This window comes from Peromyscus maniculatus, chromosome 2 (genome assembly GCF_049852395.1).
Source record: "Peromyscus maniculatus bairdii isolate BWxNUB_F1_BW_parent chromosome 2, HU_Pman_BW_mat_3.1, whole genome shotgun sequence".
NCBI classification, from domain to species: Eukaryota; Metazoa; Chordata; class Mammalia; order Rodentia; family Cricetidae; genus Peromyscus; species Peromyscus maniculatus.
In genome coordinates this window covers 164,782,145-164,809,338 of record NC_134853.1, presented here as the reverse complement: position 1 = coordinate 164,809,338, position 27,194 = coordinate 164,782,145, and the positions used below count along the sequence as shown (strand labels likewise).

General features: G+C 49.8%; 1 protein-coding gene across 7 annotated transcripts in view; it reads left to right on the top strand.

The window, feature by feature from the left end:
* The first annotated feature begins 5,347 nt into the window (after nt 1–5,347).
* The window catches only part of Mfn2 (mitofusin 2), a 30,805-nt gene continuing 8,958 nt past the window's right edge, over nt 5,348–27,194 (top strand). The window contains exons 1-12 of one of the 7 annotated variants that reach the window (XM_042272531.2): nt 5,388–5,605; nt 6,703–6,842; nt 7,220–7,287; nt 11,668–11,846; nt 15,774–15,909; nt 19,800–19,962; nt 21,592–21,716; nt 23,018–23,126; nt 23,225–23,332; nt 24,198–24,351; nt 25,048–25,115; nt 25,236–25,357. In XM_042272531.2, the coding sequence (XP_042128465.1) occupies nt 11,672–11,846; nt 15,774–15,909; nt 19,800–19,962; nt 21,592–21,716; nt 23,018–23,126; nt 23,225–23,332; nt 24,198–24,351; nt 25,048–25,115; nt 25,236–25,357 (1,160 nt within the window). In that variant the 5' untranslated portion in view covers nt 5,388–5,605; nt 6,703–6,842; nt 7,220–7,287; nt 11,668–11,671. Of the gene's footprint in view, nt 6,584–6,702; nt 6,843–7,202; nt 7,288–11,667; nt 11,847–15,773; nt 15,910–19,799; nt 19,963–21,591; nt 21,717–23,017; nt 23,127–23,224; nt 23,333–24,197; nt 24,352–25,047; nt 25,116–25,235; nt 25,358–27,194 lie in introns of all 7 variants that reach the window. The other 6 variants (XM_042272530.2, XM_076565636.1, XM_042272529.2 and 3 more) reach the window with 6 other exon arrangements.

Sequence of the window (27,194 nt, the reverse complement as noted above, 5' to 3'; positions counted from 1 at the left end):
TGTATGAGCGAAGCCTGGGGTGGGCCAGTGTGCACGTGACTGGCAGACATCCACAGGGAGGGCTGTAAGAGCCCCTGGCTGGTAGGTCAGGCTGTTAGTAGACTCTAGGACTCCCATTTCTCAAACCCAGTGCCGTGTGGCCTCCAGGATGCATTAATGTATTCTAAAAGTCTCTACTAGGAACTGGATACTGGTTGGGCCATACTCTTTCAGCTGCCAAGACCTGCATTACCTGTCATTGCCTTTATAGCCTTTTCTAACCCTTCTGCAGCTGCAACTATGATATCAAGTACAGAACTTTGGGTGGCCCCCACCATCCCCTGGGCACAGTGGTTTGGTTTTAGGGCATTTGCTAATAAGATCTAACATCTAGCCAGGTGATGGTGGTGCACGCCTTTAATCCCAGCATGGGAGGCAGAGGCAGGTGGATCTCTGTGAGTTTGAGGCCAGCCTGGTCTCCAGAGTGAGTTCCAGGACAGCCAGGACTGTTACATAGAGAAAGCCTGTCTTGGAAAAAACCAAACCAAACCAAACCAAACCAAAAAAAAAAAAAAAAAAAAAAAAATCTAACATCTATGTAGCCCAGGCAGGACTCAAATTCAGGATCCTCCTGTTTGACCCCCAAGATCTGGGATTACAGGCATGCTACCACCATTCCCTGCTAAGAGCTACCATCTATCCATCTCTTACAGTAAGCTGGTGCAAGTCAGGCCCTCCTGGGTGAGGGCTATTTCTCCTTCACGGGTGGAGAAAGAGTCGTTGGCTCCTGGACGTAGCAAGTGAACAGGCCTTTGAGAATAGTCTCAGAGATTGAAGCAGTCAAAACCTTGCCCGAGGGATTGGCATCAGTATTTGGAAGGTGGAAAAAGAACCACGTGTGCTTCCCTGTGGACTTTGTGAGGAACGTCAAACATCACAATGGCCATAAGAACAAAGCTGTGTAGAGCAGTAGGGAATGGCCAGCTAATATAAGCTGTTGCTCTAATTTATATGATTTTTGCCTCCTGGGAGACTTTAGCCATGTCTGAGACAATTTGGTTGTCACAGCTGGGGAAGTGGGGTGCTACTGGCGTCTGGTAGACAGAGACTAGGGGTGCACAGGGCAGCCCCTAACCACTGTGGACAAAAAAGGTTTATCCTAAAATGTCAGTAGTTCTGGAGAAGGCTTGTCAGCAGATGCCACTGAAGCTGGGCCTTAGTGTGAGGGGGCGGGAGGGACACAGGGTTGGGTCCCGGTGAGCCAAGTCCCCTGAGGCCTGGAGGACGTGGGTGGCTGGAGGAGGTGGGGTAGGCAGGTCAAACTGTAAAGGACTATTTCCCTGGGTGTCTTAGTCTTATTTTCTCATGGAGAAGGTGGGGGCGGGTTGTTGTGGTTTTGAGATGGCGTCTCTATGTAGCCCAGGCTGTCCTCCTACCTTTACCTCCCAAGTGCTAAGGTTTCAGGCTTGACTTTTTGTCTCTTTTCTGTTGGTATACTGTAACAGAGTCTGGGTAATTTGTAAACAGGCAGGGGTATCCAAACTTTTGACATGACGCTGTCATCTACAAATGTGTTGAGCTGAATTCATAACTATCTTGGATTAGAAGTTTATATATTTGGGTATGGTGGTACACATGTATAATCCCAGCACTGGGAGGCAGAGGTGGAAGGATGGGAAGTTTCAGGCTAGCCTGGGCTACATAGAGACCACCACATCTCAAAAAAACAGTAACAAACTAAATCAAAGCATAGAAGTCTATGAGTTCTGCACCTCTGGGAGCTGCACCATGGTGGTGAACATCACCACGGCAGGCAGAGGGTACATGCTACCTCAGATTTCTCTTCCACTAAGGCCATCCACCATGAGGGCCCACCCTCATGATCTCATCTAATTCTGATTACTCCCCAGAAGCCCTCTCTCCAAATGCCATTAATGGGACTTTCTCAGAATTAGGTTTGCAACAAGTGAACATGGATGGTGTCTTAGGTTTCTGTTGCTGTGATGAAACACCCTTACCAAAAGCAACTTGGAGAGGAAAGGATTTGTTTCAGGTTATAATTTTCAAGCCACACTCAGTCACTGAGGGATGTCAGGGCAGGAACCTGGAGGCAAGGATTAAGGCAGAGGCTGTGGAGGAGAGCTGCTTCCTGGCCCTGCAGACCAATCTTAGGGAGGTACTTTCTCAACTGAGATTTCCTCTGCTCAGGTGATTCTAGCTTGTGTCAAGTTAACAAAACAAAAAAATCTGACCAGCACAGAGAACACATTCAAACTATACGGAAGCTAAAAGGGGTTGGAACTCCACTTGGAAACAGCCAGCTGGGGTTGGGGATTTAGCTCACTGGTAGAGCGCTTGCCTAGCAAGCACAAGGCCCTGGGTGCAGTCCTCAGCTCTGGGGGGGGGGGGGGTTGGAAACAACCAGTCATTTGTAAATTGTGTATATTGGAGCTATGATTTGGCTCATCCTGTAGTTACTCGGACAAACCCGATGGCTTGATTCCCAGCACCTACCATGTAAAGGGTAGAGGAAAGAACTAACTCCACACATGTACCCCCTATATACATGGAGCTCTCATGCGTGCACACGCACCTTCACACACAGACATACACACACACCCCTCACGTACACAATAAAAATTTAAAAAGAAAAGATTCTTTAGTTTTGTTCAAAGACTCCCCATGTGATTACAGGCTGGCCTCTCACTTGTGATCTTCCCACCTCAGCACCCTGAGTGTTGGGATAATAGACATGTGTCGTTCAATCTTAGATGGTCTTTTAATAAGAAACCCAGAGCCAGATATCAGGGTGAAAGCTGAAAGATCAGAGAAGCAGAAGAGCCAGCCACTAGTTCTTCTTCTTTTTTTTTTGAGACAGGATTTCTCTGTGTAGCTTTGCGCCTTTCCTGGAACTCGCTTTGTAGACCAGGCTGGCCTCGAACTCACAGAAATCCTCCTGCCTCTGCCTCCCAAGTGCTGGGATTAAAGGCATGTGCCACCACCGCCCAGCTACTAGTTCTTAACCTCTATGAAATCCTCGTCCTAAAGAGAGTGAGTTCCTGTTTCCTCATATATACCTTATATACATATATACCTTATATACCTTTTTCTGCCCAGACATCACTTCCAGGGATTAAAGGTGTGTGCCTGTCTCTGTTTCCAGTGTGGCCTTGAACTCATGGAGATCCAGACGGATCTGCCTCCCAAGTGATAGGATTAAGGGTGTGTGCCACCACTGCCTGACCTCTGTGTCTAATCTAGTGGCTGGGCTCTGTCCTCTGATCCTCAGGCAAGTTTTTCAGGGTACATAATATATCACCACAGACATGAATCGCCATGTCCTGTTTAGGGTTGTTTTTAACTAATAGTGATTATTTTTCTAGTTACAAATGTAATTCACATCCACCATGATAAAGTCAATCAGAATGGGAAAGAATGACAGAAGGCAGGCCTCCTGCGGGTGGGCCCAGCTCTCCCTGGACCCGTTTCCAGTGGCAGTCAGCAGTACTGGAGGAACTTAGTCACTGAGAGGTTAAAGGCAGGCCTCATGGTTTGGAGTTCTGGTTCAGAGAAGCCCAGATGGAGGGTAAAATTAGAAGCCTGGGAATGGACTAAAAAGTTCCTTCTGCTGTCTAGGATGGGATTAGGGCCTAGGTCAAAGCTTGCAGGGAGGTTACAGGACAGGAGAAATGGACAGGAGATATTTTAGGTGAGGTCTTCCTGGCCTCTGTCTTGGGTTAAGATAATGCCTAAAGGGAAAGGAAACGGAGTCCACAATTCTGTGCTCGGAGAATTCCCTAGGGAGGCTGGGGACGATGGAGGAGGAGACGCTCAGTGCAGCTAAGACTTGAGTGTGCACCAGATCCTAAGGCAAGGGCTGGGTTTGACCAGTCCAGAGTCAGACATTGCAGACAGGAGGCTGCCCTGGGAGCAGTGACTACAGAGCAGCTTCCCCTGACTCACCTCCCTGGAGACTCATAACTGGAGTGCGGACTTACCTCTAAAGCTGTTTGTGGCATGACTCTACCCTGGCTGTAGGGCAGAGTCAATCAGTAGAAAACATAACATGAGAACTAGGTGTGGTGGTGATTGACTACAGTCTTAGCCCTAGGGAAGTGGGGCAGGACGTTCAAGGCTAGTTTGGACCACCTAGTGGCAGCCCTGCCTCAAAAAAAGAAAAACAAAAAAGCAATGTAGTATGCACCACAAATGCAGGCCACTTGGGTCATTTAAAATATTCAGTGAGCCATATTATATGCTTTTAAGGATTTTGTTTGTTATTTTTAGTTAATGTGTATGAGTTCCTGCTTGCACGTATGAAAGTGCACCACACATGTGCCTGGTGCCCATGGAGGAGAGAAGAGGGCGTCAGATCCCCTGCATTGTAGTTACAGATGGTTGTGAGCTGACATGGGGGTGTCTGGTCCTCTGTAAAAGCCATCTCTCTAGGCTCCAGCCAAATTTCCTTATTGTGTGTTGGTGGATGCACCATGCCATGGTGCTTGTGTGGAGGTCAGAGGACAACTTTTCAGGAGTGGATTTTTTCCTTCCACCATGTGGGTTCCTGGTGATGGAACTGGAGTTGGCAGGCTTGGTAGCGGCCATCTTTACCCACTGGGCCATTTTATGACCTCCACTATTAGCTATACTTTTAGAAGTAAAAAGAGATGTGAATTTAAGTAAGATAATATATTTCATTTAGTCCAGTCTACCCAAAGCCTTAACAACATGTTATCAATATAAAAATATTACTGAGGTAGTTTGCATTTTTTTTCTTCATGTTTAGCATTGGGGCATCTCTCAATTTGCAGTAGCTGCATTTCAGGGCCTCGGTAGCCACAAGTGGCTGGTTGGTGATGTTACAGAACCCAGGCTTGGAGCCCTCCCAGTTTGGGCTCGTGGGTTGTATTCTAGTTCCTGGCGCAAAATTAGGGGTCAGTGAGTGACATGTGAGGTCAGATAATCATGCCCTGAGTGTCCTGGAACTACTGTGAAAATTTTAAAAATTGTATGTTAGATACCCAGCTCAGTGACTGGCACCTAGTAGGTGCCTGATGCATTGCGGCTGCTGTTTTGACTGCCTCAAAGGCAGCTGAAAGACAATTACTTCACTCTAACGGTCTGTTCCCTTTGAAGACGTTTCTCTCAGATTATGAAATTCAAGTCTGGATTTCAAACTTGGCAGGTGTTACAGGGTCAAGTTCTGGAGCAACAAATGAAAACGCACGCCGACCTGTAATCCGCACCCTTGTCGTCGTCCCCGCTTCCCCCCCTCCCAGCCCCCATCTTGACAGCTCGAGGCTCCGCCCTACCCCGCCCTGCCTGGCACCGATCTAAACTACAACTCCCATGATGCATTGGGAACCCCACCCAAACGACACGTCATCTGCATAGGACGCGGGACGGTTACCAGGCACGCGGAGACTTCCTTTAGAGCGCGGAGCCTCTGGACGCCGTCGCACAGGAGTGGTAGGGTTGAAGTAACTGCGCTCCTAAGCCATCAGCTCATCTGGGGTGCGGCGGGGCGAGTGACGAGCGCAGCCCCCTCCCCTCCCTCTTCTCTCGGTGTGGCGCCAGCTAGTGACGTCGTGGGTGTGATGGCCGCCTCGAGGCCGGGACGGTGAAGGTGAGAGGGCGAGCGCGCCGGGGTGGTGGAACCGGCAGGCCCCCGCCGGGAGAGTCCTGAGCCGTCCAGCTTAAGACGCTGGGACGCCGGGGCCCCTGGGGCTCGGGCTCAGGCTCGGGTCACACGGACGTTCCCCTGCTCCGGCCTCGCCGCCGTGCCCTCCTCGACTCTGAGCAGGGGGCGGGCCGCAGGAGCCAGGGCTGGGAGGTGGGCTCCTCGAAGCTCCCGCACCCTGGTCTTCCCGGCCCTGTGGTCACATTCCTGACCCCTGACCCTTTCCCAGTTTTCATCCAATAGTTTTCTATTTTCTTTTTGCCAGCATGTTTTCAGGACCCAGTTCCCTGCCCACCCCATTTATGGCGGAGGTCCTTTTCCCTGTATGACTTCTCATTGCACCGTTAAGACCCTCGAGGGTTGGAGCTATTCTGATCCGTCACTGACCCTAGCACCTAGCACACTGAAGGCCTCAAAAGACTGAAAAAGATAGCTGTTTGGATGCAGAAAGGCAAAAGTGCCTCTTGTAACACTCCCCACCCTGTTGGTTTACTTTTCCAATCATCTCTCCCTCCTTTCAGAATTGTCCCTTTTTGTCTCTTATGTTGGAAAACACAAGAGAGCTTTGGAGTCATAGCTAGCGTATCTTGGTTTTAGCTTGGCCACGTGACTGCATACATCTAAGTACTCTAAGCCCAAGTTTATTCCATAGACCTGAAATGGAAGGGGTTCCTTTATAGCAGCTGAGATACTGGCTTTCAGTCAGGTCTCCTTCTCTTTCTTTCCACATCCCTGCTAGTTGACAGTTTCCCTGTCATCACGGCCAGGCCTTGTCCTGGTTCAGCTCCCTCCTTTTCGGGAACCTCATTGACACTTGCACTAGCACGTGGCTAAGAATGTGTTTGTGCATGCCTGTGTTTGTGTCCCTTGTCATCGTCTTCCCCTCCCCCTCCACACTTCCTCACCTGCTCCTGAAGTACCTCAGTGAGTAACTTCCCTCAGGGATGAGTTAGTTTGGCTTTAACACCTAATTAGACATGCTTTGCACATGTTTAGGTTCTTCTTCCTAGTTGCCTATTGACTGCTCTCTTGCTTTCCAAAAGTTGGGACAGGTGGAGTCAACACCATCAGTAGCCAACCTGGACCTGAGTCAGCACAGAAGAGACCTCAAGTTCTTTTCATCTTTTTGACTCCAACCATGTCCACAATGCCCACCCTGTGAAGGTCTCTTACCAGCTAAAAAGTAAGTGGAAGCTGTGGTTTGGGGCCCCATGGATCTGCATTGAGAGCAAAAGACTGTCCGGGGGCTGTGGGGTGGCAATTCTCTTGGATGGGATCCTGGAACACAGAGCTGGTGGCTTCCAGCTTCTGTTGGAAGAAGCTGTTTCTCCTTTCTGCTTCCATGGGATTTCACTAATTGACAGTTCAAAACATGGCCAGGATCTATCTCCTGAGGTCCCTGAAGAATTAGTCTCTTTCCCTTGTTGTTCCTCCCTGTGCTGGCTCTTCTCCGCCTCTGCTTGGCAGAGGTTGGCTCCTTATCATGGCTCTAAGAGTCTGCTCTGTCTGTTACCCTGTATACTCTTTTGTTTCAATTTCTCAGCTTCTCCTCTGTTCCAGTTGTGCCAGCAGACCATCTCTGGACCCATTTTATTTTCTCTGCTAGGAGTTGCTGTACATAAAACTGGGTAAGGAGGTGATGTGGATCCAGGGCCACACCTGGATCCAAATACCTTGCACCGAATTTCGTGCTGCTGTGCAAACACCTAATGCTCCTCCACTAACAGCCTGGGTCGAGGCAAAGCTTCTGAGGGCCTTCAAGTGCTAATACTGGTTTCTGTTCCGAACTGGGCTTGTTTCTGATCTTAAGTTAATATGCTGTTATTGTGCTCTTGCAACTTCTGGGGGTGGGAGAAGACTGTCAGATGAATGAACCTTTCCCTAAAGTGTGATCTAAGGAATTTTAAAATTCTAAGGAATTTTAAAGCCTGTTAGAAGTTTCTTCTCACCTTACCCCTCCTTTCTTTTGAGAAAGGCAGGGTCACATGAGCAGGCTGGCCGTGATTAACTGAGGCCCTTAAGCTCTTTTCTTGTTCTTTCTTCCAGATTTATTTATTTTGTGTGCATGTGGGTCCCAGTGCACGCGTGGAGGTCAGAGGACAGCTTGTGGGAATTTGTTTCCTCTACCGTGTGGGTTCAAAGGATTGGATTTAGGTTGTTAGGTGTGGCAGCAAGAACTTTTATTGATGGCTGAGCCATCTCTCCTTCCCAGCCTCAAACTGGTGATTCTCCTGCCTCCACCTCCCAAGTGCTAGGAATGCACTTGTGCACCACCAGGCTGTTAAGAAGTGTCTTCCTGCTGGCAGGTGGTGGCGCACGCCTTTAATTCCAGCACTCTGGAGGCAGAGGCAGGTGAATCTCTGAGTTCAAGACCAGCCTGGTCTACAGCGAGAGTTCTAGGACAGCCAGGGCTACACAGAGAAGCCCTGTCTTGAAAAACAAAAAACTAGGGCTGGAGAGATAGCTCAGGGGTTAAGAGCACAGGCTGTTCTTCCAGAGGTCCTGAGTTCGAGTCCCAGCACCCACATGGTGGCTCACAACCATCTATAACTGTAGTCTCAAGAGATCTAATGCCCCCTTTCTCGTGTGCAGATGTACACGAAGACAAAGCATCTCTATACATAGAATATATAAATGAATAAATCTTGAAAAAAACTCCATAAAAAAAGTGTCATCATTGATTAAATTGCTCAGTGCCGATCAGTTGCAGTGACACTGTGTTTAAGTCTGCCTTCCCTCCCAGGCCTCTGCCACATTCATGTGCACAGAAGTGATTTGGTTGTACTAGTGTTTTACACATTGATGTCCATGTGGAACTTTTTTTGCATGGACCATTGGGTGCTAGAGTTCTGGAGATCACTCTTTGGGAAATACTGCTGTGAAGTGCCCCAAAATCCGAAGCACTTTGAGGATGTCACAGAAACTCAGGGTGTGCCATTTAGCGTAACTAAGTTAGTGTAACTGATGTTGAACCAGACCTCTGGCCCAGCTGTACTTAGGGGACAGGCCCCACATGCCTGCAGTGAGCCCTGTGGTAAGGTGAGGCCTATCAGGGCTTTCCAGAAGAGGGACAGGAACTCAGCATCGTCCCACTACCTCACTGACAGGAAAAGCCCCAGATAGCAGGGGTTCTTTGGGGCCTTTAGTGTATATATTTACAAATTTAGTCCTTTTGTGCACAGGGATATGTGCAGTTTGCTCTTTGGATTAGATTTCAGAATGTGAAAATTTTGTTCATCTCTCTTGACTGGCTGAGCGCCAAATACTTAGCTAGAAACTGCTTTTCAGGAAAAAGTGGATTTGGGTATTTAGGGGTGGAAGGTTTTAGGCTGTTTCCCTCAGTGGTATTCACTGACACAGCCTGTGCCGCTCACAGTTGTGGATGAGGAAGGTGGGATGGGGACTATGCTATGCTGTCAAAGCCCGGCTTTCTAGAGGCTCAGTACCTAGGTAGAGAAAGTGATTTTAAAAGCAGTTCAAATGAAAAATCTGGTAAGGTTGTGTCCTGTGCGTGTGGGTGACTTTCTAGGAGGAAAGTAAGAGTATGCAAAATGAATGGAAAAGGACAATGGTTTCTAGACAGAAAACAAGGTCAAATGCAGACACTGCCTGGGAATTAGCAGAGCCAGAGAAATTCAAGCTTGGAGCCAGCTGTGGTAGGTTTCTGCAGGGCTAGCGCGCATAGCTGCAGGTGTGAGATCAGGGCAGCTCCTGACCAGCTGAACACCCAGCAGGCCCTTAACCTCCAGCCACTTGGCTTTACTAGTGTGCATGCCCTTGAGTCTTGCATTTACTGAACACTAACAGCTCTTGGTTTATATAGTTTGGGCTTGAAGACAATGGCCTGCACCTTGGAAGCACCCACTTCTAAAAGCCCAGTGGCTATCAAGGAACTTTCTTCCTATAAGCAAGTCAGTTGTGGGCTGGGCACTGCTTATCTTTTCCAGCTGACCTGTTTACTCCATTTCCATGGCAGCGGGTCGGGGAGTACAGATGTGTTGGTAGGGTTACTCACCAACATTGCTCCCGGCATCCTAGGCTGGATTGCTGGGTGGCCATGGGAGAGTCTTGTGATCTGGCTGTAGTTTATTACTGGCGGAGACCATGAGGTGTGTGTCTACCTTTGAGCCCTGACTGTGTTGAGCATGCTGCCCATGTCATTATCTGTAGTCATCTTACAATTCACACCGTATCTTATTTGTTGAATATGAGAAACCAGGGTTCCAACGTGAAATGACTGGCATGGATTTATGCAGGAAGAACCCAGGGACTCTGCTGTTGATTTCAGAATCTCTGTCTTGTGCAACCTTACCCCATCCTACACTCTTTTCCTCCTCTTTCCCTTTCTTGTTCTTGTGTTCCGCCCACCCCATGACTTCAAGGCACTCTTCCTTTGCTGTGTGAGTTGTTTTATTTCTAGTGCCCATTCTCCGAGCTCTGTTGTCTTTCCTAGTTGAGAAAGCCTGTCTGTCTCAGAAGCTGGGTGTGGTGGTGCACTCCCATAATTGTAGCACTTGAGAGAGAGAGCAATGAGAAGTTCAAGACCTCCATGAGAACCTATCTCACCACCACCAGTACCACCACCGTCACTACCATCACCACCACTACCATCATCACACACCACCACACACCCTGAAGAAAGAAGGGGGAGGTTGGAAATGGCAGTGTGCTCCCTTCCTTCCCCTGGGCCCTACATTTGTCACATGCAAACAGGTTTGTTGATTTGAGCTACACAGGTTCGTCCCCGTCTCTGGACCTGTCTTTTTGCCCACCGTGAAGGTGGCCTTTCTCAAAGACTCGGTTTTAGCACTCAGGCTTCTTGTGCCTTTTTCTGCTGTTCTTCCTGCTCAGGACCTTGTGTTGCAGCTGTTGACACACTGTTGGGTTATCTTGTGTGCACACTCATGAACAAGGGCTGTTGGGGTAGAGGCTTGATGGCAGACACCATCGGGAGGGTGGCCATCAGAATGACAGGACCAGATCCACACAGCTGCACACAGCTGCATGTTTCCCTCATCCTGGGAGGGCCTTTTCCTTCCATGTCCCAGGATCTGCGGGCTTTGCTGGTGAAATAGCTCTCTCCATGGTTGGAACTCTAAGTAGGACCTTCCAGGGCTCCACTTGGGGGCCAACAACACCTGGGAGACACTTGACCTTTGACCAAGGATCTTTAGGACTCTGGAGTTAAGTGTCGTGGCTTCTGTGGAGATGTATGAAACTGAAAAAAAGACGAGCAAGATAGACTAGCGGAGAGCAAAATGCCCAGGGTTTTACCTTTCATTTCCAAGTAGGCTTCTGTCATATGCTGTCATAGGAGAAACTGACAGTCTGCTGTTGTCATTTATTTGTTTATTTGAGACAAGGTTTCTGTAGCCCAGACTGACCTTAAACTCACCGTGCAGTCATAGCCGGCCTTGAACTCCTGATCTTGTCTCCTGCTCCCAAGTTTTAGAAGTAGATCTCTGTCACTTGAAGATTACTTGTCCTTGTCTCTACTCTGTAAGTAAGCACACTATCAAGCCCCTTTAGGAATGAGGACCACTGTGTTCCTGGACCGTAAAGTAGCCCTGGAAGGGTGTGGGTAACCCTGACCTTGAATGCACTTTGCTTTCACTGTCTGTGATCTTTTAGGGTGATGGTGTTGAGGAGATAGGTCCAGTTTCTACCACTTTTCCACCTGGGGATTCCTGTGTGTGTGATTGTGTCATCCCAAGATTCCTCCTCTCTCTGAGTCAGCGTTGAACAGGCAAGGCAGGGGTTGCCGGCACCAGGCCTGAACTCGGGGCTCTGCAACCAGGCATTGTGAACCCACACAGTGTGACACAGAGATGGGCCCAAGTGAACCGAGAACGCCCTTCCTGCTAACGATGTTGGGACCTTGCTTCCCTTGAGAGAGTCCGGAGCACCCCATGTTCTTGGTGGTCCCAGCTCTCTTCCCACCTCTGTATCCCAGCAGCATGGCCAAACACGAGGATGCCTGTGTTCATACAGTCTTGTTTCTCTCGCAGCGAGATGTCCCTGCTCTTCTCTCGATGCAACTCCATCGTCACCGTCAAGAAGGATAAGCGACACATGGCTGAGGTGAATGCTTCCCCACTCAAGCACTTCGTTACTGCCAAGAAAAAGATCAATGGCATTTTTGAGCAGCTGGGGGCCTACATCCAAGAGAGTGCCAGCTTCCTTGAAGGTGAGTTGGGCCCCTTCTCAGCCAAGCCCTGTGAGAAATTCGAATAGCAGGATACGGGGGTCCCAAGTGGGCCTGCTTTAGGGAAACTCAAGCCCGAGTGTCTCATTGCCTTCATTCACCTGTGCTCTGCTTGGATCCCTGTGGATCCTGAGTACCAGGAGCCAGGAAGATCAGGTGTGAACCTGCTAAGTTAGGATTCCACAGAAACGTGTGAAGGAGATTGGTTTTTGTTTTTTTCAAGACAGGGTTTCTGTGTAGCCCTCTGTTTTGGAACTTGATCTATAGACCAGGCTGGCCTCAAACTCAGAGATCCGCCTGCCTCTGCCTCCCGAGAGCTGGGGTTAAAGGTGTGCGCCACCACGCCCTCTCAGGGGTAGGTGAATCTTGTCCCCGTCACAAAGGCAAGCAGGCAGGAGGAGGAGTGGTGACTGCTGTGTTGGTGAAGCCAGTGTGCCGTCCCCTCCCACGCAGAGGTGTGTGTTTCGTGCCCACAACCCCAGCCCTGGAGGTGCAGTGGAGTAACAAGAGTCGAAGGCCGTGGTTGCTGATGAGTTTGAGATCAGCTTGAGCTTTGTGAAACCTTGTCTCCTAAAACTAACCAAACAAAACCAAAAGGCAAGGAGACTAAAGTTTGAGAGTTAGTGACGCCTTAGTATCAGAGTGACTAGCTTTATCCAGGTGTCTCTCATGCCACATGTTTTATTTGGCCTAGTTCTGGCTGCCATAGCACCAAACCCTGTTTGTTGGGTGTTGATTATTCCGGACAGGGTGCTCTGGCTGGTATTTTTAGATTGGCAATAGAAGTGCACGTAGGAAACTCATGTCACTGTGGCTTTTCTCCAGTTGCTAATTTGAGCACAGCCTCTGTCGGCGGAGGAGGACTACTTCCCAGCACCCCAAACTGTCTGCGGGCAGTTCCACCCACTAGCTATCAGGCTCCCCTAAAGGGTGTCTGGCTATAGGTCTGGAGCTTGTCTGTGGAGACTCAGGTGCTGAGTCTTCTCTGTCTCTGGTTTCCTTTGTATGAAAGGGGGTTCATGTGAGACTCAGGATCTTGAGGTTTACCTGCAGAACCTGGCAGGCCCAGTGATGCAAGGGTCCAGCCCTAGCTTGGGTGGACCATCTCTCCGGCCTGCTCATGGTCTCACAAGGGCCCCCTTAAAGAAAAGGATCATGTCCAGATTGTTAACCTACCTGTGCCCTGCCCTGGGCATGGGCTTAAGGAAGGAATGATGCTCCCTGGGTAATTGAAAGTTTGATTGAGGCTGAAATGAGTGCAGATCACGACCTGCTTATTTAGCAGTAGCTCTGCTCTGTCTTCCCTGAGCTGGGCCTAGGTATGCAGAGATGGTGAGCAGGCTGCTGCCTTCCCAGAGCCCGACTGACCTCTGTGCCCTGAGTCATTCACTCACATGATATTGTGGACAGGCAGGTGTTTCCGGGAAGGTGTCCTGTCACAGTTCTTTGATGTGTCTTTTTGTGAAAAATATGAGGCCCTTGTTTATTGACCACATGGAAGGAAAGAGGCTGAGTGTTGGAGCTGTGTTCGAGATTGCTTCGGTCAGAGGAGAGGAGACTTTCTACCCAGGCAAATAATGAGAGCTAGTCAGCCTGCAGGCGCTTGTTGTTCGGTGGAGCCATGTGCCTGAGAGCCAGCTTCCTCCTGTGAGGCATTGCAGAGGTCATGCCCATGTGTCCATATAAGGGAGGAATGTTGATGCGTCTGGGGCGGGGTGACTGCTGGATGGGGGCATGTTGGCTGGGTCACTTCCTTTCATGGCACTAGTTAGAGGGAAAACTCACTAGGTAGTCTCTGACATGCCACTTGTCATACTCCAGATACTTTGGGAGTGTTCTTGGGACGGGGACTGCCAGCCTGGTAATTTGCAAGTTTGCTGCAGGCCCAAACACCCATCTGCTTGCCAGATAGCTGAAGCACTTGGTGGTGGAAGGCTGAGGACGGATCTTGCTCAGTCCTTCCTCTGTAGTGATTTCCCCCCCTCATCTGCCTGTCAAGGGCACTGGGGAAAAGCAACACAGTCCTCTAAGCATCCATCCATCCACTCAACCAGTGATGTGGCACCTGCCAGTCCAACCATCACATGGTAACATGGTAGATAATGCAGACAGGCGTGCTAACCAGTTACATCGGGGAGAAGCACAGCATGTGTGAGCGTACAGACAGGGGTCTGCTCAGGCGGCCGTGGGCCAGCCAGGGAGGCCTTCCTGGGCCTGTGCTGGCCATGCTAGACCTGAGACCAAGTGGGAATGAGCCACATTACTTCACAGCAGTGTGTCCGGTCTTTAGAGCATCAAGTGAATTGGGCCTAGAGGGCGAGGAGGCTGGTGAGTTTGGGGAGAGGGTATGGTAGAGTTAAGAGTGGGGGCTGGCAATGGTGGCTCACACCTTTAATCCCAGCACTCAGGAGGCAGAGGCAGGCAGATCTCTGTGAGTTCGAGGCCAGCCTGGGCTAGAAATGCCAGGACTATTACACAGAGAAACCGTGTCTCGAAAAACTAAAAAAAAAAAAAAAAAAAAATGTGGGGGCTGTCACAGGAAGCTATGTGGCCAACCAGGCCCAGGCCAGGTCATGAAGGACCTCTCAGTGTGACATGGAGTGGAGGAGGCCTATACTCTAGAACCATGCTGCTGGTTCAAATTGTATATTGTGTACGTAACAAAGATGAAATGAGACCGTGTTTGAAAACTGACTAGAGGGCTGGCAGGATGGCTCAGTGGGTAAAGGCACTTGCCTCCTCCATGCCTGACCATATGAAATCAATCCCTGGGACCTACGTGGTAGAAGAGAACTGGTTCCTTCAGTTGGCCTCTGACTCCACATGCACATTGTGGCACATGCATGCTGCACACACTGAAAAAATAAATACAAATTAATTTTTAAAAAAGTGACTATAGCCAGACAGTGGTGGCACACACTTTTAATCCCAGCACTCCGGAGGCAGAGGCTGGAGGATCTCTGAGTTCGAGGCCAGTCTGGTCTACAGAGTGAGATCCAGGACAGGCACCAACACTACACAGAGAAAACCTGTCTCGAAAAACAAAAAAAAAGAAAAAACCAAACAAAATGACTATAGCGGTGCCTGGCATTCGAGAACTTTGTAAGCATTTGTCAATACATAATGGGAGCAATGGGGCTGGAGAGATGGCTCAGCAGTTAAGAGCACCAGCTGTTCTTGCACTGGACTCAAGTTCTGTTCCCAGCACCGAATGGTGGTTCCCAGCCATCTGCAACTGGTCTAGGGAATCTGATGGTCTGTCTAACCTCCAGGGCATCAGGCACAGGCATAGTGCACATAGATACATGAAGGCAAAACACTGGTAAACATGAAAATAGATAAAATCTGAAAAGAAAGAAAAGAGAGCTGTCCAGATGGCTCAGCAGGTTAAGGCACTTGCTGAGCGAGCCTTGTGACCTGAATCAGACCCTCGATCCCAGGCGGGGTGGGAGGGGAGGACTGACTGCAAAAAGTTGTCCTCTGACTTCACAGGTACATAAAACACACACACACACACACACACACACACACACACACACACACACACACACACACATTTTTCTTTTTTAAAGAAAAAATACTGAAGTAAAGAGACAGTGTTCAGGTCCTCACCAGTACTTTGCATTTGAATTCATTTCATTTTTAGACACTTTGGGAAGTGGATACTGCTGTTCTTATGAAAGAAGATGCAGCATGGGGGAATCCTGTCACTCTTGCTTCCCAGTCTGTTTATGCTGCTGTCACACAGTAGGACCACAGTAGGGAGTCTGGGATTGAACCTGGTGGCAGAGCAGGGAGTCAGCAGGTGCTCTTGTGTTGGAGAAGGAGGCCTCCGAACGAACAGCGAGGGAGGTCGTCACCCTGGAGCTCCTCTAACCGCACACTGACGCCCTGTCATCCCCCCTCCAGACACCCACAGGAATGCGGAACTGGACCCAGTCACTACAGAAGAGCAGGTCCTGGACGTCAAAGGGTACCTGTCCAAAGTCAGGGGTATCAGCGAGGTACTGGCCAGGCGGCACATGAAGGTGGCTTTTTTTGGCCGGTGAGTACTTCAAAGCCCTCCTGCTTCTCTTTTCCTAGCCAGGGCGTGGGGCTGGATGCAGGTGAGGAGGGAGGTCCTCACCACTGGGAGCAGTGGCGTGCTTCTTTTGATTGATTTTTTAAAAAGGGAACACTGCTTTTTTAAATTACATTTTTATTTATTTGTTGGGGGATGTGCATGTGTGAAGAAGGTCCAGATAGCTTGTGGGAGTCAATTCTCTCCTTCATCCTGGGGAGCAAACTCAAGCTGTCTGGATTGGCAGTGAGCATCTTTACCCTCTGAGCCATCTCAGCAGCCCTTTTTAATGTTTAAATTGTGATACTTAACATAAAAATCTTACGCCATTCGGTGGTGGTGGTGGCGGCGGCAGCGCATGCCTTTAGTCCCAGCACTTGGGAGGCAGAGCCAGGCAGATCTCTGTGAGTTTGAGGCCAGCCTGGTCTACAGAGCGAGTTCCAGGACAGGCACCAAAACTACACAGAGAAACCTGTCTCAAAACATAAAAAAATAAATCTTTATGGATGGAAATAGAACCAGGGCTTCACATGTGCTCTATGTCTGTCAACGAGCTGTGCCCCATCTCCTGGATGAGCCATTAGAAAGTATGTGTCCCTGGTGAGATGTTGATAATGCTGTGCAGCTAGTCCCCAGAGGTTTTCATCTTGTGGAACACAAGTTGTTTCTAGTAAATGATGACTTCCTGGTCCCCACTCTCCCCAGCCCTTGGCAACCATTATTCTGGTCTCAGACCTGCTGCTGTGGTCATCCTGCCTCAGCCTCCCAGTGCTGGGATCTGATTATACTTAATCATTACCAGGAAGCCTAGAATTAAGAAGTTACTGTTCTAGACACCACATACATGGAACCATACAGAATTTTTCAGAGGTTGTTTGTTTGTTTGTTTGAGACAGGGTCTGTCCATGTAGCCCTGCTATGTAAACTATGCTGGTCTCAAACTCACAGAAATACTCTTGCCTTTGCCTCCGGAGTGCTAGAATTAAAGGCATCCGCCACATCCACCACCATGTGCAACAGTGTTTCTCAGTCAGTTACTGGCTTGTCTCAACAGTTGTCTATGTTGGACGTGTCAGAGCTTGCTGTGTGTGTGTGTGTGTGTGTGTGTGTGTGTGTGTGTGTGTGTGTGTGTGTGTGTGGTCTGGTGGTTGTGTGTCTTCCTCAGTCATTCTCTACTTTAGTGAGGCAGGTTCTCACGGTTTAGAACTGAGCAGTTCTAAGCTTGGTTAGGTAGCCAGGTTGCCCCAGGGATGGGAGGGAGAGCTGGGATTGCAGGTGGCTGCCACACCCTCCCTGGCTCTTCTGTGGGTTCCGGAGCTCTCCCCAGCCCAGCTCCTTCCTGTGGAAGGCTGAATATTCCTTTGCATGCGCATATGACTTTTTATTTGTTCATCTCCATGAACATTTGCATTGTTCTTTGGCTTTTTGACTAACAGATAATGTCACTGTGTGCACAAGTGTGTAGATGTCCTTCCTGGTCCCTGCTTCTGGTTCTTGGGGTTTGTATGCAGAAGTGGGATTGCTGAAGAACACTGCCCTTCTGTTGTGAAGCTTCTAGTGCTCACGACTGGTTTCTTCGCAGCTGCACTGTTGTGTAGTTCCCAGCAGTGCACATGGGTTCCTATCTGCACATCCTTTCAACAGTCTTCTGTGGTGAGAAGTAACAGCCCAATGTGGGGTTCTTTGTTTTTGTTTATTTTTGTTTTTGTTTGGTGTTTGGAGATGGGGCCTTACTGTGATGCTCAAGCTGCTCTTCGACTCCTGGGCTCAAGTGGTCCTGCCACAGCCTCAGTGCTGGCACCCCCATGTCGGGCTCCCAGTGTGGTTTGATTGCCATTTCCTTAATGTTAGTTAGTGATGCTGGGCTGCTTTTCATGTGTTGATTGGGCTTTTATATATCTAGGAGAAATGGCTATTCTTTCATTAGGTTATTCTTTGGGTTGTTTCGTTGTAGAAGCTGTTAAATATATTGGTGGGTTTTCTTTAAAGGTTCATTTATTTTTTGTTATGCTTATGGGTGTGTGTACTTGAGTGCAGGTCTCAGTGCAGGCCAGGGCATTAGATCCCACTAGAGCTGGAGTGACAGGCACTTGTGAGTTGCCCACGTGGGTGTTGAGAACTGACCCTGGCTCCTCTGCAAGAGCAGTGCACACTCTTAACCACTGAGCCGCTGGTTCTTAACCTGTGGGTTGTGACCCCCTTAGGTCACCCTTTCCCAGAGGTCGCCTAAAACCATCAGAAAACACAGATATTTATATTACAGTTAATAACAGTAGCAAAATTACAGTTACAGAGTAGCAACAAAAATACTTTTATGGTTGGGGGTCACCACAACATGAGGAACTGTATTAAAGAGTTGCAGCATGCTGGGTGGTGGTGGCGGCGGTGGCGGTGGTGGCACACGCCTTTAATCCCAGCACTTGGGAGGCAGAGACAGGCAGATCTCTGTGAGTTCGAGGCCAGCCTGATCTACAGAGCGAGTTCCAGGACAGCCAGGGCTACACAGAGAAACCCTGTCTCGAAAAAACAAAACAAAACAAACAAACAACAACAACAAAAAAGAATCAGCATTAGGAAGATTGAGAACCACTGCACTGAGCCTCTGCTCCAGCCCTCTTAATACATTCTGTATACTTGTAAATCTCAGCCATTCTGTAGGTTCCTTTTCCCTCTGTCAGTCATAGCCTTTGGTGTCCAGTCCTTTATTTGATGTAGTCTAATCAACTACTTGGACTTTTTCCCTGTCTGTGTGGTGTCGTATCTAAGCGGTAACTGCTGTGTGGTGAAGCTTGCCCCTTTGTTTTTAGAGTTTCAAGTATAATAAGGAGAATCAGGCACTAAAAACAATTAACACCCGAGGTTGGGGTGTGTCTCAGTTGGTAAGTGCTTGTCTGGTATGCATGAAGCCCTGGGGCCCAGTATGATGGCACTCACACCTATAGCAGCATTCTGGAGGTGGCAGCGTGTGTGTGTGTGTGTGTGTGTGTGTGTGTGTGTGTGTGTGTGTGTAGTTCAAGGTCATCCTCCATATTGGGTTTGAAGCCAGCCTATATTAAAAACAAAATTAAAATTCTACATAGGTTAAAGGTTCCTAGATAAACTGTTGCTTGGCACACAATGGTAGTGTAGAATGAGCACTGTGTCTCAAGTCCTGTCCCTGATGACTCGTGGTCTCAAGTGTGCCCTCAGCTTCTCTGGCCTGTTGTTTCTTCATCCTTTCCTGGAAGGTGGGGCCTGGGCCTCACCTGGGTGCTAGTGTCTGCCCATGTCACTGGGCACATGGAAATCAGTGGCTCTGAAGCTGTGTGCCTCTGGGGCTTGCCGTGCAGAATGAGTGAGTGTTCAGCACTAAAGCCTGGAGTGGGCAAGTCTGCAAGAAGAGCTGTGTGCAAGAAGTGGGACGTAGAAAGGGGTGTGCTAAATAGAACACTAACGGAATCTTCCTTTTGCCTGGCTGGCACTGGTGGGCCTGAGAAGTAGGGCTTCATGTATGAGGAGAAGCATGATGGGAAAATAGGCACATAGCAGGCCCAGTGTTGGGAAGCAGGGACATGAGATCATTTGGCCAGGAAGACAACCCTGGGGGCAGGGCCCATGGTTTAGGGAAGAGCACGATTTACTTTGAAGACAGGCAGTTTCCATCAATGCTTAATGAGTGATGCTGATGAAAGAGAGCACATGTACCAGCCCCTGCTGGGCTGAAGTGATGGGCACATAACAGCTTCAGGCTGAGTGATGCTTGCCTGACCATTTTAATAAACGGAGTCCTCCTTCCAGTGCTGCCTGGATGCCACTGACATGGCAGAGGGTGAGACTCCGGAGCCTAGGCTGGGCACTACAAGTGTGACAGCCCAGACTGTGCTGTTTTCTCCTAGGACGAGCAATGGGAAGAGCACCGTCATCAACGCCATGCTCTGGGACAAAGTTCTGCCATCTGGAATTGGCCACACCACCAATTGCTTCCTGCGGGTGGAGGGCACAGATGGCCATGAGGCCTTCCTCCTCACTGAGGGCTCGGAAGAGAAGAAGAGCGTCAAGGTGGGTGCTGGGTGCCAGTGGGTGCAGTCTGGACTTGGGACTGCTAACACATGAGTGTCACAGGACTCACCCAACCTCCATGCTCATGAACTTTGTGGAGGATGGTAGAGTGTTGGGGGGGTTCAGAAAAGTGGGGCACCAAGAACAAGGCCCAGCTTGTTGAGGGTGAGAGGCCGAGCTGGCTGGCCTGTGCAGGGAGTGGGGAGGAGAGCACATATGTTCTCCTGGGCTTGCCAGCGGGCAGTCTCTGGTACAGCCAGCAGGGAGCGGCTCCTGAGTGCGCCCTGGCAGTCTCTGGTACAGCCAGCGGCCACTGCTCTGGTCTCCTGAGCCCGCCCTGGCAGTCTCTGGTACAGCCAGCGGCCACTGCTCTGGTCTCCTGAGCCCGCCCTGGCAGTCTCTGGTACAGCCAGCGGCCGCTGCTCTGGTCTCCTGAGCCCGCCCTGGCAGTCTCTGGTACAGCCAGCGGCCGCTGCTCTGGTCTCCTGAGCCCGCCCTGGCAGTCTCTCGTACAGCCAGCAGCCGCTGCTCTGGTCTCCTGAGCCCGCCCTGGCAGTCTCTGGTACAGCCAGCAGCCGCTGCTCTGGTCTCCTGAGTGCGCCCTGGCAGTCTCTCGTACAGCCAGCAGCCGCTGCTCTGGTCTCCTGAGCCCGCCCTGGCAGTCTCTCGTACAGCCAGCAGCCGCTGCTCTGGTCTCCTGAGGCGGTTGTGCCCTCCTTGCAGCTAGGTGTGCATTTTGACTCCTAGAGAATTAACACAGAATCAGCTGAACTTCAGGGTGATGCTTGAGAGAGGCTCCAAGTGGGGAGTGCAGTCAGTGGAAGGAAGGGTGCTGGAGGGAGGCTCCTCTGCTGAGAGTGCCGGCTGCTCTCCGGAGGACACGAGTTCAGTTCCCGGCACTGTCAGGTGCCTCACATCCTTCTGTAACTCCAGCTCCAGCCTTTGAGGACACCTGCATACACACATGCACATAGATAAAAATTAATCAGTCTTTTTTTAACTTATTAAACTTTTCTTTCATTTATTTAAAGTAAATGTTCAAGATTATAGCATTCAAAACATGGGCTGGAGAGATGGCACAGTGGTTTAGAGCATTGGCTGTTCTTCCAATTCCCAGCATCCACCTGGAGGCTCACAACTATCTGTAACTCCAGTTCCTGGGGATCCAATGCCAGCTTCTGACCTAAAGAGGTACCAGACACAGAGGTGGTACATGTATATATATGCAGGCAAAATACTCATACATAAAAAATTAAGGAACCTTTTAAAACTTTTCTTACTTTATGTGTGTAAGTGTCTGCCTACTTGTATGTCTATGTACCACATAGGTGCCTGGTGCACACAGAGTCTATCCAGGAGGGTGTCAGATCCCTTGAAACTGGAGTTACAGTTGTGAGCTGCCATGTAGGTACTGGGAAATGAACCCCGGTTCTCTGGAAGAACAGCCAGTGCTCACAACCTCTGAGCCATCTCTCCAGCCCTTGAATCCTTTTTTTTTTTTTTTTTTTTTAAAGGAAAAGGGGCAGCCAGTTGGCCAGCCATCCCAGGCTGCTGTGTTGTAGCAGGTGGCACAGGAGATCTCCCATGTCACTTGTTGACCTGATGTTTATTTCCTGTCCCCACCATCAGACAGTGAACCAGCTGGCCCATGCTCTCCATCAGGACGAGCAGCTGCATGCAGGCAGCCTGGTGAGTGTGATGTGGCCCAACTCCAAGTGTCCACTTCTGAAGGACGACCTCGTGCTGATGGACAGGTGAGAGGGGAGAGACTAGAGGGTACCAGCTCTCCATTTCTGGGTGACTCAGGTCGAAGGTCCCTGTGTCCTCTCTCTGCTCTGTTTAAGTACTGGCGCCTTTCAGACAGCTCAACCAAATCCTTCTGCCTCTTGGATTTCTTCCAGAGGCTGGTTGGTTATCATGCCCATTAGCATCAGTGCCCTGCAGATGTCCCAGGAGTGGGCTGTTTGAGAGATACGGGCACTGAGAAGTGGGGGAGGCTCTCCAGGCCAGTCACTGTGTTTGGGTTCTGCCAGTCCAAGCCAGTCCGGGGCTTCAGAGGCACTTGTCCTATAAGACAGTCCTTGGAAGACTTGTGCAAGCACGGTTAGGCTCCTTGCTCCCTCAGTTCTTTCTTCTGGACACCAAAACACAACAGTGTATAGACTAGCCTGGGACAGCTTAGGGCCTCTTTAATCCTTCTGTCTGCCTTTGTCTGGACACCCTTGGCAGAGTGGACCTTTAGCAATCCCAGGACATTTGCTCTGGGAAGGCTGGTGGCTCCAGAACTGAGAGAGAGAGAGAGAGAGAGAGAGGGAGAGGGAGAGGGAGAGGGAGAGGGAGAGGGAGAGAGAGAGAGAGAGAGAGAGAGAGAGAGAGAGAGAGAGAGAGAGAGAGAGAGAGAGTGTTTATGTGTGTGTGTGTGTGTGTGTTGGATAGCATATATGGTCATTTTGTTCCTCTTGAAGGAATGCTTTGCCCTGCCTTTTGGACACATTCCACCTACACGAAACTACAATATTATGGCCTTGACCTGGACTCAAATATAAACTTGAAAGTTGGGCATGGTGGTGCATGCCTTTAATTACATCTCTAGAGAGATGGAGGCAGGAGGATCAGGAGTTCAAGGTCAGTCTCTGCTATATGAGACCTTACCTCAACTGAAAAAAAAAAAGAAATTCAAAACTTGACTTCAGTTGTCTGTCTCTAACTGAAAACTACAATTCGGTTTTTATAAAAGTGATAGGTGCTGCCGGGCGGTGGTGGCACATGCTTTTAATCCCAGCACTCTACAGATCGAGTTCCAGGATAACCAGAGCTACACAGAGAAACCCTGTCTCCAAAAACAAAACAAAACAAAAGTGATAGGTGCTCAAAACAAACTCCGAATTGCTCCGTGATCTGGAAGGACAGGGAAAGGGAAGGAAAGATCCCCAGGGAGGGCAGGCTTGCCTCTTTCCTTCCCCTCCTTTGCCTGGCCACCTTGCAAGTCCCAGGGCTGTTCACACTGGGCCCATGCCCTGTGCCTGACCATACTGATTACACCTGTCACCACCAGCCCTGGGATCGATGTCACCACTGAGCTGGACAGCTGGATTGATAAGTTTTGCCTGGATGCCGATGTCTTCGTGCTGGTGGCCAACTCAGAGTCCACACTGATGCAAACGGTAACTCTTCCTCCGCCTTGTCCCCGGGCCTGCTGGGCAGGGCAGCTAGGGGCCTTGACTGGCGGACCTTCCTCTACCACGGTCCTGCCCTTGTTTAGGAGAAGCAGTTCTTCCACAAAGTGAGCGAGCGTCTCTCCCGGCCCAACATCTTCATCCTGAACAACCGCTGGGACGCGTCTGCCTCGGAGCCTGAGTACATGGAGGAGGTGGGTGTCTGTCTCTCTGGCAGTTTGAAGACTGCCATGAGCCATGAACACTAACCACTCAGATCTCCTCTGTGTCCCCAAGCAGCCTCAGATCTAGTGGATTTCCTGAGTTAAAGTCACTGCCAAAGATTACCATTACCCATGTAGGAGGTGGCATTAGTCACTCCCTTCCCCTCCCGATCACGTTCTTTCTCTTCCTTGATTTCTCTTAGGTCATAAGAGCATCCCTGCCATGTCTATTTTTCTCCTTGGTTTTCTTTTCCCTTGGGCCAGTAACTCTTTGATTCACAAAAGCTCAATACAATCAGAAACAGACTTTAGGAAGACACTTGGGAAAGAAGCTCAAAGAGAATGAAGGATAGGTGTTTCTTAGGACAGCTCCCAACACTGATTTGTGTGAAATAAAAGAAAAGGGATTTGTGAGTCCGGATGCTGCTGAGGCTCGGCAGTGGAGCTATGGTTGTGACCCTGTCTCCACACCTGAGGGAGTGGGATCTGCTCACAATGCCTGACACACGGCGGGGCTCTGTGGAGGCTCTTAACCCTTTTAAGTTCTACCTGGGAGCTGAGACTCCAGGGTGCCTACTTGTCTTATAAATCAAGGTCCTGGGAGACTTGGCTTGTCAGTGTAGTAGAGCCAGGTTTCGGCTCCTTTCCTTCTGGGAAAGAACAGTTCTAGGCAGTCTGGGGCCTGTTCTGTGCCGCACGAGCCCCCAGAGTGGAACTAGGGAGGCTGGCGGTTCTAGAGCAGAGGTGGTGGGTGACCTTTCGTTATGGAAACACTTCATCCCTCTTGCTGGTTGAGCCGTGTGGATGGGTTTCCCCAGCCCTGCCCTGCTCACGCACGCCCGTCTGTCTGGCCCAGGTGCGGCGGCAGCACATGGAGCGCTGTACCAGCTTCCTGGTGGACGAGCTGGGCGTGGTGGATCGAGCTCAGGCCGGGGACAGGATCTTCTTCGTGTCTGCCAAGGAAGTGCTCAGTGCCAGGGTCCAGAAAGCCCAGGGCATGCCAGAAGGAGGTAACCACGACAGCTGACAGCCTCCTTTCTATGGGTTTTTGAAATGTTGAGTCTGGGTCTGTTGGTGGACTTGGTCTGGCAGTGAGGTAGTGAGCAGAGCCTGGAGGGAGGGCCCTGCTCCTTAGAATCACCTAGGAGATGCCTCTGGGCGCGTGCGTCTTTGAGGGCATTTCCAGAGAGGAATCCTAAGGGGGGATGATGCTCCTTGAGTGTGAGCTGCAGCATCCCATGGGCTGAGAGGAGAAAGCTTGGACCATCAGCTTTCCTTCTGTTTCTTTGCCCGGGGAGGTCCAGGCAAGCGGTTTCAAGTTCTTGCTGCCCTTCCTTCCCTGCTGTGACCTACTGTGCCCTCAGACCGGGCCAGAGTGAGTCTGCTTTCCTCTCTTAAGTTGTTCCTTGTCAGGTGGTTATGGTTAGAAAAGTAACCTAGAGGGGATGGAGAGGTGGCTCAATGGTCAAGTGCACTGGCTGCTCTTCCAGAGGACTCAGGTTCAATTCCCAGCACCCACATCGCAGCTCACACCTGTCTGTAACTCCAGTTCCAGGAGATCTGACACCTTCATACCAATGCATGTAAAATAAAGTTAAATAAAAATAAAGAAAAGAAAAGAAAAAAAGAAAAGTAACCTAGAGAGGGGATTTCCCCATTTTCCTCTCTGTACAGCTGTTTCCTCACTAACACTGCCATTCTCCTAGGGGGCGCCCTTGCAGAAGGATTTCAAGTGAGGATGTTTGAGTTTCAGAATTTTGAGAGGCGATTTGAGGTAAGTCTTTGATTCTGGTATGTGGTGACTCTCTCTAGCCCTGTCCCTGGCTGTGAAAGCCACAGCCTGGCTCTTAGAGGTGTTGGCCCCCACCTCCCTCGGTACCTCTGTCTGTTCCAGGAGTGCATTTCCCAGTCTGCAGTGAAGACCAAATTTGAGCAGCACACAGTCCGGGCCAAGCAGATCGCAGAGGCCGTTCGTCTCATCATGGATTCCCTGCACATTGCGGCTCAGGAGCAGCGGTGAGAGCCCAGGGCTAAGTAGAGGGAGTGCTGGGAATTACGGTGCTAAGATACATCTATGATCAGATCCGTGATGCTGGCCTGAGTCCGTGGGTCACACCCAGGGCATATAAGAGCTGCGTAGACAACCTAGCCTGGAGGGCTGCTTGGCGTCTGACCTCCCACTTGGCCTGGACAGTGAGGGAGGGCTCTTTGTCAGGGCTCTTGGCTGTGGTATTTGTTTGTTTTTAATTTTCAGTGGTACAGAGCTGAGGCCTTGCACCAGCCAGAAAAAGCACTTTTGACTACTGATTTGTTTTGGGGTTTTGTTGTTGTTGCTTGTTTGCTTGCTTTAACAGATTCTTGCTATGTAATCCAGGTTAGTCTTGAACTTCAGGTCCCCACCCCAACATACCACATCCAGCCTGAACCTACCTTTTTGTTGTTGTTGTTGAGATGGGGTTTAACTATGCATCTTTAGCTAGTCCAGAACTCTCTTATGTAGACCAGCTGGCTTTGAACTCAGATCTGCCTGTCTCTGCCTCATGAATGCAGGGACTAAAGGTGTGTGCCACTTTTCAAAACATGGTGGGGCACAGGAGATGTGCTCAGTTGGCAGTGTTTGCCAAGCATGCAGGAACACACATGCACATACACTGGGTATGGGCGTGACAACCTATAATCCCAGCACTCAAGAGGTGGAGGCTGGAGGATCAGAAGTTAGTGTCATTCTTGGGTATATAGTTAAGTTTGAGGCCAATTTAGGATACATGAAATCCTGTCTCAAAAAAAAAAAAAAAAAGAAGAAGAAGAAAGAAAGAAAGAAAGAAAAAAGAAAAAAAAGTTTGAGAATTTAAAATAGAGAAAAGCACAGGAAATCATGTACAAATATTCTACTTCTGCTGGAGAAGACAGTGTTGGCCAAGTTAAAACAGAACAGAAAAGAAGTTAAGTAACCTTGATTCTGTGGTCCCACCTGCTCCTAGGGGGTGATGGTGAGTTTGGTCCTACCACCCAACAGCGAAAGTGCTTTGAGGAGAATGTGGAGACTGCAGGCTGCTGGGCACTTGCCACACGTGTTCAGGCATAGTGTTCCTGCGTTGGCACTGCACCTGCTCTTTTTGCCTCTCCGCCTGGTTTCCCCCTTGGTTCTTGTTGGGACCTTGGCATGGGTGCAGGGAACTGACCCACTGTCGCTCAGCCTGTCGTGGGAGCACTCCAGAGCATCTGCCGTGCCTGTCTGGAGCACTTCCCATTTCCTTAGCTCTCACCACATCGTGAGACACAGCCACTTCCTCCAGGTGTCTGCTAGTTTCTCTCCTTAATTTTATTTCCCAATTACTGGACAAGTGGAACATTCTTATGCTATTGTTATCTTGGTTTTTTTGTTTTTTTAATTTTACCCTGAGCTGGGCGGTGGTGGCACACGCCTTTAATCCCAGCACTTGAGAGGCAGAGGCAGGTGGATCTCTGTGAGTTTGAGGCCAGCCTGGTTTACAGAGTCAGTTCCAGAACAGCCGGGGCTACACAAAGAAACCCTGTCTCAATAAAAAAAAAAATAAATAAAAATAAAAAGTCTTTTTTTCACACTGTTGTTATAGATTGTGTGTCCATGGCACAGCTCACATGTAGAGGTCTGAGGACAACTTTGTGGAATCAGGTCTCTCCTTCCGCCTCTATCTGGGCTCTGGGGACTGGATTCAAGTCGTCAGGCCTGCACAGCAAGCGTTTGACACGCTGAGCCATCTTGCTGGCTTGTCAAGCATCTCCCCCCATAGTAGTTAGCAGAACTGTTTCTAACCCTCCCCTCCTTGGCCCCCTCTCTTCTGCCCGCCTCAGACGCCCTGTCCAGGCAGGA